This window comes from Lupinus angustifolius, unplaced genomic scaffold (assembly GCF_001865875.1).
Source record: "Lupinus angustifolius cultivar Tanjil unplaced genomic scaffold, LupAngTanjil_v1.0 Scaffold_9_220, whole genome shotgun sequence".
Taxonomy (NCBI): Eukaryota; Viridiplantae; Streptophyta; class Magnoliopsida; order Fabales; family Fabaceae; genus Lupinus; species Lupinus angustifolius.
In genome coordinates this window covers 46765-64993 of record NW_017718315.1, presented here as the reverse complement: position 1 = coordinate 64993, position 18229 = coordinate 46765, and the positions used below count along the sequence as shown (strand labels likewise).

The 18229-nt window shown below is 31.7% G+C and overlaps 2 protein-coding genes across 4 annotated transcripts; both read left to right on the top strand.

Annotated features, from left to right (window-relative positions):
• Positions 1-6701: 6701 nt before the first annotated feature.
• LOC109337733 (mediator of RNA polymerase II transcription subunit 6) lies at positions 6702-13854 on the top strand. 3 transcript variants are annotated; one of them, XM_019574773.1, is made up of 6 exons: positions 6702-7001; positions 8144-8318; positions 8561-8630; positions 9420-9556; positions 9595-9609; positions 13843-13854. In XM_019574773.1, the coding sequence occupies exons 1-4, from the start codon at positions 6748-6750 to the stop codon at positions 9536-9538; spliced, it is 618 nt and encodes a 205-aa protein (XP_019430318.1). In that variant the 5' UTR covers positions 6702-6747; the 3' UTR covers positions 9539-9556; positions 9595-9609; positions 13843-13854. The 3 variants fall into 3 exon arrangements, with proteins under 3 accessions (XP_019430318.1, XP_019430317.1, XP_019430316.1); XM_019574772.1 differs by lacking the exons at positions 9595-9609; positions 13843-13854 and adding exons at positions 10559-10740; positions 10798-10889 and having other exon boundaries at positions 6703-7001; positions 9420-9529; XM_019574771.1 differs by lacking the exons at positions 9595-9609; positions 13843-13854 and adding an exon at positions 10559-10899 and having other exon boundaries at positions 6703-7001; positions 9420-9529.
• Positions 13855-14965: 1111 nt separating this feature from the next.
• LOC109337730 (GDSL esterase/lipase APG-like) lies at positions 14966-17592 on the top strand. Its single transcript, XM_019574768.1, has 4 exons — positions 14966-15252; positions 15989-16119; positions 16322-16555; positions 17317-17592. The coding sequence occupies exons 1-4, from the start codon at positions 15003-15005 to the stop codon at positions 17590-17592; spliced, it is 891 nt and encodes a 296-aa protein (XP_019430313.1). The 5' UTR covers positions 14966-15002.
• The last annotated feature ends 637 nt before the right edge of the window (positions 17593-18229 follow it).

Here is an 18229-nt window from a genome sequence, read left to right as displayed (position 1 = left end):
GAATGTTGAGAGATCAAGGATTGAAGATGGAAGAAACAAAGAGAAAAATGAGAGAAAAAGATGTAGAGAGGATTTACCTTCTCTTAGAAACTTTTGAAATGAGAGAATGTGAGAGAAGTGTGGAGTGAAGAGTGCTTTAGGGGAGAGGGAAATCTGATTTCTCTCCTAGGCAATCATGAAGATCTCCTAGGGTGGCTCTCCTAGGGTGGCTAATGGTGAGATTGAGTGATGTGAGGTTTGCTTTATGGAAAGGCAAATCTCGCATCCCAATACGAAACGACCATTTCATGGACACGTGCGATAAACATGCTCGATTATTATCGGCTAATACTCGATCGGATATTATAAATTGCCCGATCGTAATATCCGATTAGAATTTCGGATTTCGGCATTCCGAGTGAAAAATATTTAGAAAACAAGTATGGGTGTATTCAGGGTCTATATTGACTCGAAATGAAATTACGAAGCCAACAGTGCGATCGGAATTCGATTCCGAGTTACGGAACTCAAAAACCACTTTTTGAGCCGTACCGGGTGGATTTTGGCTTTGACAGTGGTTCAGAACCGACTGTCTCCGAAAATTACCAAACTTTACCACAAAATAGGAAATACAATTACAAGACTAAAACTCAACTAGAGTTTTGTCTAATTCTTTACTGAAAATTCCCAGAAATTCATTTTCGAATATATAATTAATAAAAATATTAATAAAATCTTATAATTCAAAATCGTAAAATTCGCGGTGTTACATTTTCAGTCCATCCTGATGCATGGTGCTTAAAAAGCGTGAAAAGGGGACACAAACATGAACCTCGACAAAAGCAGGATCCCGATTTCTTACCAAATGTCAGCGGATATAATGTTTAGGGGTGTTGTAGAAGCATTATATGGCTTTCCAATAATCATAAACAAGCATGCATAATCATATCATTCAAAGCACAATCATATCTATAAATAAACTCCGACATAAACCTCATGCTTCACAAACCAACCATCGCATATAACCATTTTACATAAATATTACATTCATGCATTCAAATTGTGCATTCCCTAAATCGTTTGGCAACACGGGTGTCTCAACAAATCCCTAGATCGTTTGGCAACACGGGTGCCTCAACAAATCCCTAGATCGTTCGGCAACACGGGTGCCCCAACAAATCCCTAGATCGTTTGGCAACACGGGTGCCCCAACAAATCCCTAAATCGTTTGGCAACACGGGTGCCTCAGCAAATCCCCATATTCTTTGGCAACACGGGTGCCTCAACAAATCCTTAAATCGTTCGGCAACACGGGTGCCTCAACAAATCCCTGAATCGTTCGGCAACACGGGTGCCTCAGCAAATCCCTGGTCCATGACGGCAAACGCGGGAACTGCCTCAACAAATCCCTGGCTCATCAGCAAGGCATTGATATGTTTCATCAAAATTCGAGATCTTCACAATGGCATTTTTCCGAGCATTAACAAAAATAGCGTTCATTTCTTTACCGGTTACTTACCATGATATCATTCAAATCTTGATTTGTTCGCTATCAGGTAAGCAACAAGTAAAGAGGGGCAGTTGTGAACACTCAAATTTTGTCCAACCCAGAAAAAAGCCCATAATGTTTAAATTGAAAATAATAAAAATATTTTTTTATTTCGGTTAATAAATAATAATTACAATCATGTATGAGGGAAATATAGTGAGTAATAATTTTAAATTTAGGTTGATAAGGTCCCTAAATTTAAGTGTTTGGATTAACTGAAAATATAACAAATGATAATGCTAATTTTATATCGATAAGGTTCTTATATCTAAGTGATTGGGTTAACCGAAAATTCAAAATAATAAAAAGTAATTAAAAAGAATTAAATTTAAATGGACCCTGAAGAGCCCACAATCATTTTTCAAAGAAAAAATGATAAAAATAAGATTGTATCATTATTTTATTCATTAAAAATAATATTGTATCATTATTTTATTATAAAATAATTAAACAATAATCAAGAATATTTTTATGTTATTTTTTGTAATTAAATTCGAATTTTAAAATAGAAATAAGAGAGATGTTCTTAAAAATCACTTTTAAATACCAAATAAACAAAAAATAATTTTTTTATATTTTATTTTTTAGAAAATATAATTTTACAAAATTAAAACATACTCAGATAATTATTAATTTATTTTTTTGGAATTTATAGAATATAAAAGTAATTAAAATATAATTTAATTATGTTTTAATTAGATTTTTCAAAATAATGGATAAATACTAAGTCAAAATCTGACTTAGTTGGTGGTTTAAATCCCATAAAAGTAGTGTTATTGGGCCAAAAAGCTAGGTTTCAGTTAATCACAATTTCAGGGATTAGGGTTAATCAATTTTTATATAAATAGGTGAGTTAGTGTGGGGTTTTGGGCCTTCAAAAAATTGATTTTAGGAAAAAAACTACAAGAAAAAGAGTCTTGTGAGAGAGGAAAAAAAACACTGTTGGTGAAAATAATCCAGTGCAGCCGTTACTACCACAACGTTGTGCACTCACTGTGTCACGCCATCACTGCCCTTGGATCTGCGTAATTTTCCTCCATCACGTTGACCCAGAACTACGTCCAATCATAAAGCAAAAACACACCGCAGTCTCACTGCACCGCGCCACACAGGATCATCTCCCGTGTAGAACACGGGATCCACTGCGGACAGGCTTACCGCAAGCTTCTGTGCAACCCCCGGGACAACCAACCCACACGCGCCACGTGGCCAGGCGTGGTAAACCCCCAATCCCCTCCAATCTGCATCTGACATGTGTCAGGCTCCTTTCCAACCATTGCACAGGATCAAATCTCTGCACAAGATCAAATCCCTTCTAGTGTTAAATAAAAGGCACTCCTTCTTTGCAAGCAGGTATAGTTTTAGTTTTTTCTTATCATTTAATTATTTTACATGATATTTGTTTATGATTATTATTAAAATATAAAAATGTTTTTTATGAACTAATAATTCATTGATTAATATCCTTATTTTAGCAATGTAAAAAACATTAAATACTATAACTTTAAGGATAATGAGTTAGCATAAAATAACTAGTATATCATTATTTTATGAGTAATTAATATTCTGTTTTTATCAATTTTACAATTTTATTATCACTTTTTTTTTATTTTGTAATTATCCAGCAATTGTTAATAATGAATAATAATCTCCTAAAAATAATTTAATAAACATTTAAAATGTAAAATAAATCACTTTAATGTATTTTTCAATTAAATTAAGTAGTATCCTAGTCATGTAAATAATCTATAAAAAATTTATTATATATATATATATTAAGGTTTTAAACTATACCTTTGAAATTTTAACATTTTTATATAAAATACCTATAAAGCACCTTTCAAAAAATAAATTAATGTTGAGATTTAATCAAAGATGGAGAGAAGGTCGCCCTGAAGGTCTCTTTCTTCTCATATCATCTTCGAAAGGTCGCGCTACGCCGCTTCTTTTCAATCGATTAAATCTCAAAAATTAATTTGTTCCATTTTCTAAAATAACCAAATAAAAACTATTTTTCAATAATAAACAACACTTAAAAAATATACTTTTTTTACTAGAAGTGCATTTCCTTTAAGTAAAATACACTCAATTAACAAACCATTTTCTACTTAAAGAACTACGTAAGCATTCTTAAGCTTAATAGGGGTACATTTCCTTAATAGGGGTACGTAGGACCAAAGTTAATATTGTCAGGCTCAATAATAAAAATAATTATTTTTCCTTCTTAATAATTGATTAATTAATCCGAAAATTTAATAATAATAATAATATTAATAATATTAATAAAGTCATATTTTTTAATGAATGGTACCGCTTAACGCGGACGGGTAGGGTGCTAATACCTTCCCTACCCTACCTTGTAACCGACTCCCGAACCTGGATATAAAAAATCCAAAAGCCCAGGGTAATTGGGCTTAAAATATTTTTCTACATTTTTAACTATAAAATATAGTAGCGACTCTAAACAAGTCGTGCAACCGAAAATTGGGGCGCGACACCTATCTAGATAACATTTGTATCTTAGTGGTGACTAACTTGTGAACTGCAAGTTAGTTCGCATCAATGCGAACTGTTTTTTGAGCCATGAGATTGAGTGGTCCTTAATCTCATCCGTTAAATTTGTGATTGGCTAATAATATTGTGCAGAAATTGTGATTTGGAAGTACGACTTTTGTGAAGAATATGATTATAGTTTAGAAGTCGTGATTCCGCAGTACGACTTCTGAAGTCGGTATAGGAATCAATGACTTCCCAACTGTTAATTTTGTTATTGTTGTTTTTGTTATTATTTGTTTTCCTTTATGCTATAAGCGGTGGTTTCTGGTGTCTTGGAAAAATCATGTTTACCTTCTTGCTTAATATATACAAACTAAATTAGATATTCAAAATTTGAGAAGTTTCATCAATCAATTTGTCTTTTAATTTTGTGTGTTAAAAACCAAACTGGAATAATATAAAAACTCAAAGATAAAGTTAAGTAATAATATTGACACTAGAGATGAAATTAACCCTATAATATTTGTTTTGTAGTGTAATATCTAGGTATTATCAGTATAAATATTTACACATTATCAGTATATTATTTATCATTCATTTGTATTATTTTTTGAAGAGCTAATGAATCATATATGAATTGTTGATGATGTAGTGTGTACATTTTTTTCTCTTTGTTTTTTAACTGAAAGTAAAAAGAAAAGAGAGAAGAGGCACACGCGTTAAGAAGATTCACACTTACTTTACATTCATCATCTGTAGTTCCCAATTCTCATTTCTCTTCTCGTAAGTAACACTTGTATTTATCCATTTTCATCAATAATGCAATTCAGTTTATTTCTTATTCGAGGACTTGGAATTATTGCACATAATGGACCATGAAAAAGGGGAGAAAAAAGAAGTACATTTGAGAGAAAAGGATTTCTAGTTCAGTTATTGTTCCTGCTACCCTTTTCTTTTCCCAAACAAATACCTTTTAATTCTACTACATTAATGTATACTTAACAGAAGTCGTAAAATGCAAAACCGACTTCTAAAGTCATGATTTGCTTGCCCGGCTTCTAGGGATAAGGTGTCCCAACTTCTTCATAGAAGTTGTATTTTGGCTAAAACACTTTTAAAAAATGCACAACCATTAGTGAGTTACAATATTTTTTGTTCTAACCGCCGGGAATTAGTTCGCATCCATGAGAATTAAGTACTAGTTCCCAAATTAGCATGCACCTTGTATCTTATGTAAAATATTAAGATTTTAGAAAGTTAATAATAGAATTATAAGAAATTATTTTATTGATTTTAGAAGGGTTCAAAAATTTCATTTGAAATTAAGATGCCAAAATCTCCATGTAGACTATACATTGAGTACGTAAATTTTCATAATGTCTCCATGATTTTTTTTATTGTTTTCTTAATCTTTTTTTACTCTTAGTTTTTAATAGTATCACCTATAATAGTCTACAATCACACCTCAAGAGATATAATACCACAACCATAGGTCACGAGCTGAGAAATTAAAGCTAATCGAATAAATCAACATTTAGAATTTGCAAGTTAAATCGCTTGTGTAATAATGTTTGAGAGTATTGTGATAGTTGTTATTGTGTTATTATTACGTTATTAATTGTGGCCTAAAGAAATGAATTCCTATATTTATTTCTCAATGATGTATTGTTTATATACATATTTTTTTTAAAAATATCTTATAATTATATTTACAAAACAAATCTAAATAATTATATTTACATATCAACTTTAGATTTAATTTTATGATAATATCAATCTATTTACGTATTACCTTTAGATTTGACTTTAAGGTAATAACAACATAATCAATCTATTTATATGTTCCCTTCATATTTGATTTGAATTGAGGATAATATAATAACCAATTTTGTTAACAATGTATTAATAATGATTTAATTTATTATTGTCACATTAGTGGCTTTCCGACGTGCAAATATTTTAAATTTGCATACTGGGATAACAAAAAATTGCGTATAAGAAATATCTTTTGTATTATATGTAAAATTAGATTCTTAAATATAAATTATGAGTGTAATATATATAAAAAATTAGGCACACTTACTATATTACTCATCTTTAAGTCAATACTAATTATGATTAAACATTTAGATGATTTAGTGATACTAATCACTGATTAATTTACTCATTTTTAAGTCAATACTAATCACTGATAATTTATCAAATTTATGCATATATCTATCTCCCATAAACTTATGAGTTTTTATACTATTACATAAAAGAGGCAATAAAAATTTAACGTACTCGTCCGAACCGAACCGAATTTAACAGGGAAAACCCGACGTGATTGGTTTTATGTTCAAATTCAGGTTTTACCCGAGTTTAAATTTCGGGTTCGAATTTGGTATAGCAAAGACTCTAATTCGAAGTAAGGTAATTCAATTTAAAATAATATCATATTTTCCTTAATACTTTATCATTCTCGGGATGATACTTTATTTTTTAACTCGTTGAGTTTTGGATTCGGATTTGGGTATGTGCTAAAGTGACCCTAACCCACCTAGTTGCCATTCCTACAGTATCATAACATCATATATACTTCATTTTTAATCAAATTTTTTATTTGAAATAAAAAAATACAAATGAATTGAATGATAAGGGTATTACAGTGTACATCTTTTCCTCTTAGATTAAATTTGTCCATAACCTCTCAGCATATCTAAATCCTCAGACTGAACTCTAACATGGCCACACCGCCACCAATGGGACCACCGGGAAATCCAATGTTTGAAGGAGGAGGACCACCGCCGCCACCGCAACCTCCGGGGACAGACATGACCGGAATATGCTTCAGAGATCAGCTATGGCTTAACACTTACCCTTTGGATCGGAACTTGGTCTTTGATTATTTCGCTATGTCACCTTTCTACGATTGGACTTGTAACAATGAACAGCTTCGAGTTCGTTCTGTTCACCCTCTCGATATCTCTAATCTCACGTAAGATACTAATAAACCTTCTCAATTCCCTTTTTCTTTTATTTTTTTATATGATTTGTGTTTTTTGTTTGCTTAATTAGGGTTTTTGGGAATTGGGTGGTTTGGAAAGTTAGGGTTTTGAGTTTGGTTGCTGTTTTGGAAATGTGGGTAGGAGAAAAGTTTGAAGCTTTACATTTTTTGGGGGTAAATTATAATGAAATCCTTGAAGTTTGACTTAATTATACTCAAACGTATACTATTTTGTTTTAGAGATTATGATGTTTATGGCGTCGTTACTTATTACACTTACTTGTTGAGGATCATGTTCTCATTACATGGCGAGGATTGTGTTGTCATTACGCTTACGCGTTGAGGATTGTGTTCTCATTACGCTTAGGCGTTGAGGATTGTGTTGTCATTACGCTTACATGTTGAGGATTGTCATTAGTCATTATGCTTACACATCGAGGATTATGTTGTCATTGCACTTACGCGTTGAGGATTGTGTTGTCATTACGCTTACGTGTTGAGGATTGTCTTGTCAATACACTTACACCAGTTGTGAAGTAAACCTCAAGGTTTTGTTTGGATTTTTATTGATGGGTGAAACGGATTGTGATGGAATAAAATGAAGTTAGATAGAATGGAACAAAGTTGTCATACCATGGAATGGGGTGGTTGACATTTTTGTTCCATCTCATTCCTCCAGAATTTGGAGAAAGAAAAGTTAGAGGTATTGGGTGGAATGGAATGAAATAGATTCTATTCCATAGTATTTTAAACAAATCCAAATAATGGAACCTAGTATTATTCATTTACATTCCACTTCTTTCCATCTATTTTCTTTTCTTTATTCAGAAGTTATATCTTTATCTTATTACGGGAATTAAGTTGTAACAAAATTGTAATTTTTTTTATTATATGAAGTCTATTAGGATAAAATGGGCCATTTCAGCTGAATATCGATGAATTGCATGAGATGGTTTGGGTTGTGCAACTGATATATAAAATATGTTTCTGATATGGTTAGTACTTAGTGGGATTGAATATTGTATGTGTTGTTAATTTTGCTAACTGATTTGACTATTTGTATGGTTCATGTTGTTGACTTAAACCTGTTGGGGCAAGCCACTGTTATGGATGACTATCATTATACTCTGCAGGAAAATGACAGGGATAGAGTATATACTCAGTGAAGTATTGGAGCCCCACCTTTTCGTTATTCGTAAGCAAAAGAGAGACAGCCCTGAGAAAGTTACGCCGATGCTGGCATATTACATCTTGGATGGTTCAATATACCAGGCACCACAACTATGCAATGTTTTTGCTGCTCGAATAGTAAGTTCATGCAATAACTTGTCTTCCTTGTAAAGAGGTGGTATTAGGTTCTATATGTTTAATTATTGAGGCAGGCCATTCTGAGTTTCCGAAGCTTTCCTGCAAAAAAAATTATGCTAGTGCTTCTACAGTTCTACTTAAAGGCTTTCATGAATGTTGTGCAGTTCAGCATCTTTTCTTTTATTTGATGTTTTTTTATTGAAGGCTTTTGTCCAATACTAGTTGTGCAATTGATCTTGCAGGGAAGGACACTCCATCATATACAAAAGGCTTTTACTATTGCTGCCTCGAAATTGGAGAAGATAGGATATGGTAAGCATAGATTTTGTTGTGAGTTTTTTACTGCGTGCCCAACGGTAAGATTGTTGCTTAGTGACCATGACGTCATGTTTTCAAATCCCAGAAATAGCCTCTCCACTTGCAAGGGTAAGACTGTGTACATCTACCCTCTCCATACCCCAATAAGTGGGATGTCGTGCACTGAACCACCATTTTATGTTTTGGAAAGACAAGAAATTGTTACTCACAACAGGATTTAAAAATTGCATTGTTACTTAAGCTGTTAAGCAATATGGCTATAGTAAGTGGTTGGGACAGGGATCCTCATAAGTGAGTTTGTCTCTAATGTGAGCAAGCGTGTCCTTGATTTGATAAATGCATTGAGATTTCAATCTACTGAATAATCTAAGAGTGGATTACTCTTACTAACTACCTTTAGAGATAAACTCACTTTAAATGAGCTTTTTCCAATTAGTCGAGTCTGTTTATGGTAAGCCATTATGCTGTCTTTGTAGCCTCCTTCTCTTTGTACTTTTAGAGAGGATAACCTTAGGTCATAACCAGATAGGCTATTAAATTTTTTATTTTGGATTATGATCAATCTTGATATCCGGTTCAAGATGTATCATTTAGGCCGTGTTGTGTGTGCCTGCTGCTACGGTTACATTGCCATCTAATTTTTCATACCAGTTTTATACCCCTTACATTCTGTGTTCTGCCTGCATCTAAGCCATTTTCTTGTTGAAGTATCCGACCGTAAAAGTGGTGTATTACTTACTTTTGTGAACGTTAACCTAATTGTAATTCCTCTTGCTGGGTCAGTTGATGCTGAAAATGAGAGTGAAGTGCTGGAATCAAAGGTCAGTAAGGAGACAATTGACCTGAAGGAAGTTAAGCGAATCGATATGATCCTTGCATCCCTGCAACGCAAGGTAAGTTGAAAAGAATATAACTTTTATGTTTCCTTGTCAAACAATTATATAGCACACACTATTAGATATTTTTAACATTTGTTTACAAAAAGAAGGGATAAAGGAAAGATTGAATTAAAACCTGTTTGCATGAAATCAGTTTTCATCTTTGCTGAAGCAGATGTTTTGTTTTGACAGATACATCTTCACAAAACTACTTGATTCATGACATAAAACTGTGTTGTTCATGACATAAAAATGCTGTACAAGAATCCTCACTTTCATTCTTTTGTTTTTTGTAGTTACTTTACCAGCAAAAAGGAGTAATAGAAATGACATCTTGATGTTATATCATACTGATTCTATATCATAGGAATCAAAGTGTCTTTATTAAATGTTTGATCATGTTTAACTACAATTATTTAAAAAAAATAAGAGGTAAGATTCATTTACTGCATGTGTAAGTTAAAAAAAACCTATTTCACATCTTAGTCATCTATTCTATGAAAATCTAATGGTTCAGATCTACTGACAAATTCAAATCACGTGAACCATTAGATTTTCATAGAAGTAAAGATGTTGAGTAGATTTTTTTAACTTACTTCTAGAGTAAGTGGATCCCCTCCCTTAAAATAAAATACATCCAACCAAGTCATTGTTATTCAAGGATTGGAACAAAAATTTAGCTTCTCCTAAAGTCCTATTTTTCTTTCTAATTGATATTAAACAAATAATGTCACTTGATTGATAAATGTCAACTTAGTTTCAAACTAAAACTTTAGGAGAAAAATATATACACCGACAGTGTTAGAATATTTTACACTGTCACTGCATCATTCGCCATTCATTTTCAATCATCATTGATTCTTAAATAAAAGTAATACAAATGAATGATGGATGATACACTGACTATTAATAAATCTTTACATGTCAGTACATAGATATTATAGTCAAGATTTATTACAATTTCAGCACATTTGTCACTCAACTGTTAAGTTTTCTCTCACCCTTTATCATTTGTAAGAAGTGAGCATTAATTTTCTGATGCAGCTACCACCAGCTCCACCTCCTCCACCATTTCCAGAAGGGTATGTTCCACCTCCAACATCAGAAACTGAAGAAGGTACTGACACTAAGGAAGGTACAGGGACACAAGCTCCTACTTCTGATCCCATAATTGATCAAGGACCTTCAAAAAGAATGAAGTTTTGATACAAGAAACACAAACTGCAAATCCTACCAATGTTTTCAGATCCATGAAATGTTGATTATTCATTACAAGGTTGTCCATTCTGAAACATGGTGAATTTTTTGGTGTCATTCTTTGGTCTATAATGTTTGGATCTGTACTGGTCTTCATGAATGTAGATATTATATATCAGTCAGGCTCATCTTAAGTTCATGATAAATTTACTATTTTCCATTCTAGACAAGATTAAATGATAGTGCAAAGGAAATTGATCTCAGGGCATTTTCTGTTTATTGAACTGTATATCAATATGGTGGAGTAGTTCCTAGTGTAGAAAAGATAGTAGATTCATATATTAGGTGGTTTGGACATGTATGGAGGAGACCGGTAGAAGCCCCCGTTAGGAGAGTGGATTAGATGAAAGCTAGTCTTATTCCTAGAGGAAAAGAGAGACTAAGAAAAATCATAGGAGAAATGATAAAGAATGACTTAGAGTTCAATGTTTTGTCAATAAAAATGATTTATGACTAGGTATTATAATGTTGTTCGGTGAATGTAGTCGACCCTATCTAGTGGGATAAAAATTGATTGTTGAACTTTGATATCATATAATTGAAACATATAATCATGATTAGAACAATTAATTTCTAAATCAATGATTATAAAGCTTTAAAGTTTAAACTCAAAAGTGCAACCCATAGGATTATAATCCTTTAAAATATTAACTTACTTACTCCACATTTAATTTTAAATATCTAGTAAGAGCATTCCTATTTTTTCTAACTTGATCTTTTATTTCTTTTAGTGGTTTTGAATATGCTTATTGAGAATATGGAAGAACTGGTTTAAAAATGCATGCTTTTATGTGATGATATTGTGATAATTGAAGAATCAAGAATTAAATGAGAAGTTAGAAATGTGAAGATAAGTTTTAGAAACACATGAGTTATACATAAGATAAAGTATAAGAAGTGTAAGCTTAGCAAGAGATGAACGATGAAATTGAGGGACATGTGAACAATGAGATTCTAGTAGTGTTGATAAATTGTTGAGGTGTCATATATGATAGAAAGATGATATTCAAGTCTAAGAAAAAAATATTATCATATAACTATAAGACTTGTTGTGCAGCATAAGATTGAATGTTAAGCTGTAAAATGTTAAAATGAGAATAAATTCAATGTAGCATAAATGAAAATTTTGTGTTGAATGAGTAGACACACTAGATAATATATGATTAGAAACGAACACAATAAGGAGAAAGTTATGGTGCTTCATATTTTAGAAAAAATGGTAGAATTATACTTACGTAGTTTTGTTATATGTGGAGGAGACAGTTAGAAACCTCAATAAGGAGAGTAAATTGAATGAAACTTAGTCCTATTTCTAGAGGCATAAGGGGGCCAAAATACTCATAGGTAAAACAATTAGAAATGATTTAGTGATCAATGCATGCTCTGTTGATGAACAAAATTTATAATAAATTGTTATGATATCTTTTGATGCATATAGTTGACCCCACTTAATAAGATTAAGGTTCCATTGATTGTTGTGAGTATAAAAGGTCTTAAAAATTTCTATCTTTAGCATTTAAGAGGATAAGTGTTTAACTTGTAAAGTGGTGAGAAATGAAATATGAGTGTGTTAAGCGAAAGCATATATTATCCTATAAAGTGTCTCATTTCATATGATTAGTTGAAAAAAAATATTGAAGTTAAAATTTAATGGTGAGATAGAAGTATGAAATGATCTATGTCGGTCTTAATTAAAAGAGAAATTGAAATGATTTAATAAAAAAATGTATTTTCTCTCATAAAAAAAAAGCTTTCACTACCAAGAATGCAAATGAAGATGTTGGATCACAACTTTGAGTAGAAGGCAAATGAGATAAAAATAAGACTAGAAATACTATTAGATTAAGGATTAAATAAAATAAGTAAAAAAACTACACAAATTACCAATTTATATATCTATAGAAAAGGTGGTGTACATTAATCTTTTCTAAAGAGAGGTAAATCTAATGCATGTACATTACACTTTATTGTATTATTTAACTCCATCAGAGTATGAAATAAAAGTTATAATATGATAAGAGTATTGTATAAAGATTATTTGTTTAATAAATGGAAAAACCACATGTTTAGAGAGAGAGAAAAATAGTTATACTGAACAAACTTTTAGTGATACCAAATATGATGTAAAAAATTCAAAACTTAATTTGGAATCTCCAAACCCAATTGTCTTGTGAAGAGAACTGAACAATGTTCCCTCGTTATCTATTTTGTGAAGGCAACCTAGTAAATTTTGATCGCAACTGGCACCAACTTCATTAGTTCAAGGATTGAATTTAATGCTAGAAATCACTTATTTGATATAAGTCGAGTAAGACTTGTACTTTCCTTGATTTTAAACGTTAATAGTTATTTGTTGAACCTAAACTTAGACCTGAAAACTTATATAACCTTAAATGTCGATTAAGTTAATTTTTGAATCCAAATTTAACTTAAATTCAATTAAATATGATATATTTCTCATTCATAGGTAAAGTATTATCAATATTACTTACTTTTATGAATGCATAAATTGACATATGAAATAATATATATACAAAAAAATATAGTACTGTAATAATACATATTTGCATAAGAATGTTCTAAATTACTAGCACTAGTAATTAAAATACATTGTTAAAAGATGAAATTTTATGAATAGATATATTATTGCAACTAAATGTATTATCTACTTTGAATTTTTTTGGATAAAGAGATGTTATTGTTCTGCACAATTAAATGCATGCATATAAACATAAATTAGAGATAAGCATAAGCCGAGTTGGGCCATATCAGACGTATTCCTTACCAGATCCTAATCATTGTTCGATGCTAATTTTTGAACCTAAACTCAATCTTATATCCAATGAAACCTAACGCCAAAATGAAATCCAACAGTATACACATCTAATTAAGATATGATCAATCAATTGGAAAATAGTGTACTCAATACATCAAATTAAAGTGTTGGATATTTCCCAACTAGAAGAGAAAATTTTAAAATGAAGATCACCCATCTCAAAACCATATCCCCAATCCTATTCTATGTAATAAAATTTTAATATTTATTAAAAAATGAATAATGAAAAAGAAAGTTAAAATAATATGTGAGTTTTTTTATTGTGTATCAAAATTTTATTAGATGAAACATGTTTGAAAACATAGTTTCATGATCTCTATTAGAAATATTATACAAAAAGTATAGTACTTATCATATTCAGAATTGAAAAAAAGAAGATAAAAAGACTCTTTTTGTCTTCTTCTTTGGATGTGATTGAATAAAAGATTTAAAAGATTAATAATGATGGATTGAAATTGTAAAATTATTTGTCAACATATCATCTGAGTATTATTTTTACATAGTCAATAATGATTACTAAATGATGAAAAATGAGTTAATAGGAAGTTCACAATCCATTTTTACATGCAACAACCAAAATAACTACATCATATGCAAATATATATATCATAGGACAATATATATATATATCCACCTTCCCCCACCACACAAAATCTCCACTACTTGGATCCATTTAGTAAATGAGGCTATGAGAGTAATGATTAACCAAAGAGAAATATCAAAAGACAAAATTCCGTTGAATAGCCTTAACTGTGTGTTTTTAGTTGTGGTTATGTTTGCGATTGTGTTCATGATTATTGTGATTGTGATCATAGTTATTGCGATTGCGGTTATGGTTACTATGATTATGATCTATACGGCCATTACAATGTGAATTGCAGTCATTGCAGTGTAAATTATTTTATAATTAAAAAAATTGATTCAAAAAATATTTTTGAACACGATGCAATTTGATGCGGCCTCATGTGGTCCGATGGCGTCTCATGCGGTCCGATGCAACCCAAATGAGATCCAATGTGGTTGAGTTGCGGCTATCTCATTTAGGTTGTGGCTTGATACCGACAAATTATTGTGATTTAGTGTCATACTGCAATTCCAATGTGTGGTCACCGCAACCGCAATATTGCAGCTATATAACGTGATACAACCACAATTTAAATCATTAGTCTTATCAAAATAATGCAAAGTGTTAGAGAAATATAGTAACAAAAAGAGACAAGTACAGAACATATATGCAGATGTAACAACTCAATGCCTTCTCATTCAATGTCTATGCCTAATTTTCATCCTCCATCTTCAATAAGGGTCATTTTCACTTCTCATATATGCTTTGATCACCATAACAAAAAGCCTCCAAAGGAACAATACTGTTTAGTATTGAGGCAGAGAAAAAAGATGAAAATCAATAGCAAAGAATCACTTGTTATTGTTCTGATCTATGTATTTGTCTTCATGAGAAGTAACTATGCACAAGATACTCTTGTTCCAGCTATCATAACATTTGGTGACTCTGTTGTTGATGTAGGGAATAATGATTATCTTACCACTATTTTTAAGGCTAACTACCCTCCCATAGGGAGGGACTTTGCAAATCACCAACCTACTGGAAGGTTTTGTAATGGAAAATTAGCTACTGATATTACTGGTAAGATTACAAGCTTCAAACTTGGAACTTAGATTAGATAGTTAAGGTAGATGTTCCTATTAGGTGTCCCGATATTGGGTCACCCGCAAATGTCCAATCCTACAAATTTCACGTTCCAGATGTCCAATATTGGGCGTCAGGGTGTGCCGAGTAAATAAGCAACCCTCCCGGGTGAGTTTGTTTTGGAGGTGATGTTATGCTTGATCATATTCACCTGATTTGTGGTACTTTTTGGTACTTCGATAAGAGTACAAGTGCGTGATACACAGTGTGTTAAATATAGAGTAGGCTAGGGGTATATTTAGCCTGTATACTAGTAGGTTCCATAGTACTTTTTAGTTAACATTCTAATATGTTATTTTACTTATTTTTTAGTTAGAGGTTAATTATAAGAAAAATTCATTAAAATTAAGTTTTATAAATAAGTTTATATGTTAATCGGCTACATTTTTATTATTAGGTGTAATTGGTTTAAATTCAATTTAAATTAAAATGAAATCAACCTAAAGAAAGACCTTTGGAGTTTGGAATATGTGAAGCATCCATAGTTGGGTTTTCTAACGGCTGTGAACCAAGTCACCAACTGCAGTAAATCGAGTCATGAACACACCTTGAATTGGTACACAGTTCGTAGGAGTGACAACGAATTCTGTGACTACGGGCTTGATTGCTCAAAGGTTTCACCACATAGGTTCATATATTAATGTTTCATTCTTGTTGAATTTTTCCTTTGCAGCTGAAACATTGGGTTTTAAGAGTTTTGCCCCTGCATATCTTAGCCCACAAGCATCAGGGAAGAATCTCCTTATTGGAGCCAACTTTGCTTCTGCTGCTTCTGGTTATGATGAAAAGACTGCTATTTTGAATGTAAGTCTAGAATGAATAACTTTAGCTAATAATTCTGATCGCAATATTGTAGTTTCAGAGGTTTTTAACTTTACCCCATCAAATGTATTTTCGTGCTGTTTTTCGCAATTGCACTAAACACAATGTAATAAAGATAACCGCAATTTAAAACTATGACCGATTAAAATAATATGATTTTAACAAAAAAAAATTATTTTGGCAGCAAGCAATTCCATTGTCCCAGCAATTAGATTATTTCAAGGAATACAAAATCAAGCTGGCCCAGGTTGCTGGCAGTAAAAAATCAGTCTCAATTATGAAAGATGCATTGTACTTATTGAGTGCTGGAAGCAGTGACTTTCTGCAAAATTATTATGTCAATCTTTGGATCAATAAAGTTATCACTCCTAATGAGTATTCTTCATACCTAGTGGGATCATTTACAAGATTTATTAACGTTGGTTTTCTATTATTGATATTATGCATTGTTAACTATTGCACTTGATTGTTCAATATTAGAATACGTGGTTTTATTCGGTGAAGCACCCATACGGATATGAATATAGAATACGATACGGATATGAATATCGGATACGATATGAATATGAATATCGGATATGATACATATATGATACATTGATATGCATTTTCTAAAAAGTATAGAATATAACATGCTTAGGATACTCATATAAAATATATATATAACATTCATAAAACTTAATAAATAAGCAACTATGTTATGAATTTTCAAAATAAGGACATATTTCTTAGACATTACTAAATATAAAATGAAATTCATATTGTCATAAGAAATCATTGCTTAGTGCTGACAAATAGGACAATATCAACCTTGTTTAAATGATGATTAACAATATACATATGCATTTCCTATTTATTCTATACACAATACACATGTTGTCTTTTTATCTTGTTACAAGTCTACTTGCTAGATCGAATATTATCATTCTCTCTTATACTTAATTGTTTCTGGTATGCCTTTCTCTCTCTTAAAATGTTACTTGTGGTAGTTTGGGTGTCTATGAGGTATTGAGAAAACATTTTAAGAATACGGGAGAATATCCAAAAAGTATCTGGTTTATAAATTATTTATTTTTCAAAAAAATAATATCAATATACTATGAATACGTATCGATGAAGTGTCGTGCTTCATGGTGGATAAAACTATCTAAAAGTTGTACTACTTTTGTTTGGGCACAGGACTTGTATGGACTTGGAGGTAGGAAAATTGGAGTGGCATCACTTCCACCATTGGGATGCTTACCCGCTACAAGGACTTTATTTGGTTTCCATGACAATGGTTGTGTCTCAAGAATCAAAAATGATGCCCAAAGATTTAATAAGAAACTTAACTCAGCAGCAACAAATCTTCAAAAACAACTTCCTGGTCTTAAGATTGTTGTCTTTGATATTTTCAAGCCTCTCTATGACCTTGTTCATCCCCCTTCAAAATATGGTACACAATACTTTCACTAAAATACATATACAACATAATGTTCTAAATCGCAATTGCAGTTGCGATTGCGGTCAGTGCAATTGTAATAATTGCAGCTATTGCATGTGGATCATTTTGTGATAAAAAAAATATTTTTGAATCTGATGTGGTCCAAATGCGGTCCGGCTTGGTTGTGTTGTGGTCCGACATGACTGCATTATTGTGATTCGGCGCCACACTGCAATTGCGATATTATGTGGACCGGCATGGTTGTGTTGTGATAAGGGAAGATTATGTTAAATGGGTAGTTAGATGGCAGTTATAATTGTTTCCTTTTTTAGAAAGCTGTTGGTTGACAGTTAAGTCTGTTAACTATAAATAGAAAATGTAATCCATTTTGATGAATAAAATTTTTTTCCAAAGTTTCTAAACTTCTTGTAATCTTTTCTTCAATCTCTAAATAAACAATTCTCGGAATCCTTTTCTTGCCCAGGAATCCCTGATTCTTTCCAACCTTCTTCTTCGAATTTCCATTAATTCATAGAACTTCATTTCCCACCTTAACAATTGGTATCAGTTTAGGTTCATCCTTGGCACATTCACATTCCCATGGCAGAGTCCACTAGAAGTCAAGCATCGTTGCGTGAAGTGGAAGATCGTTTGGAGAGTCGCATGTCG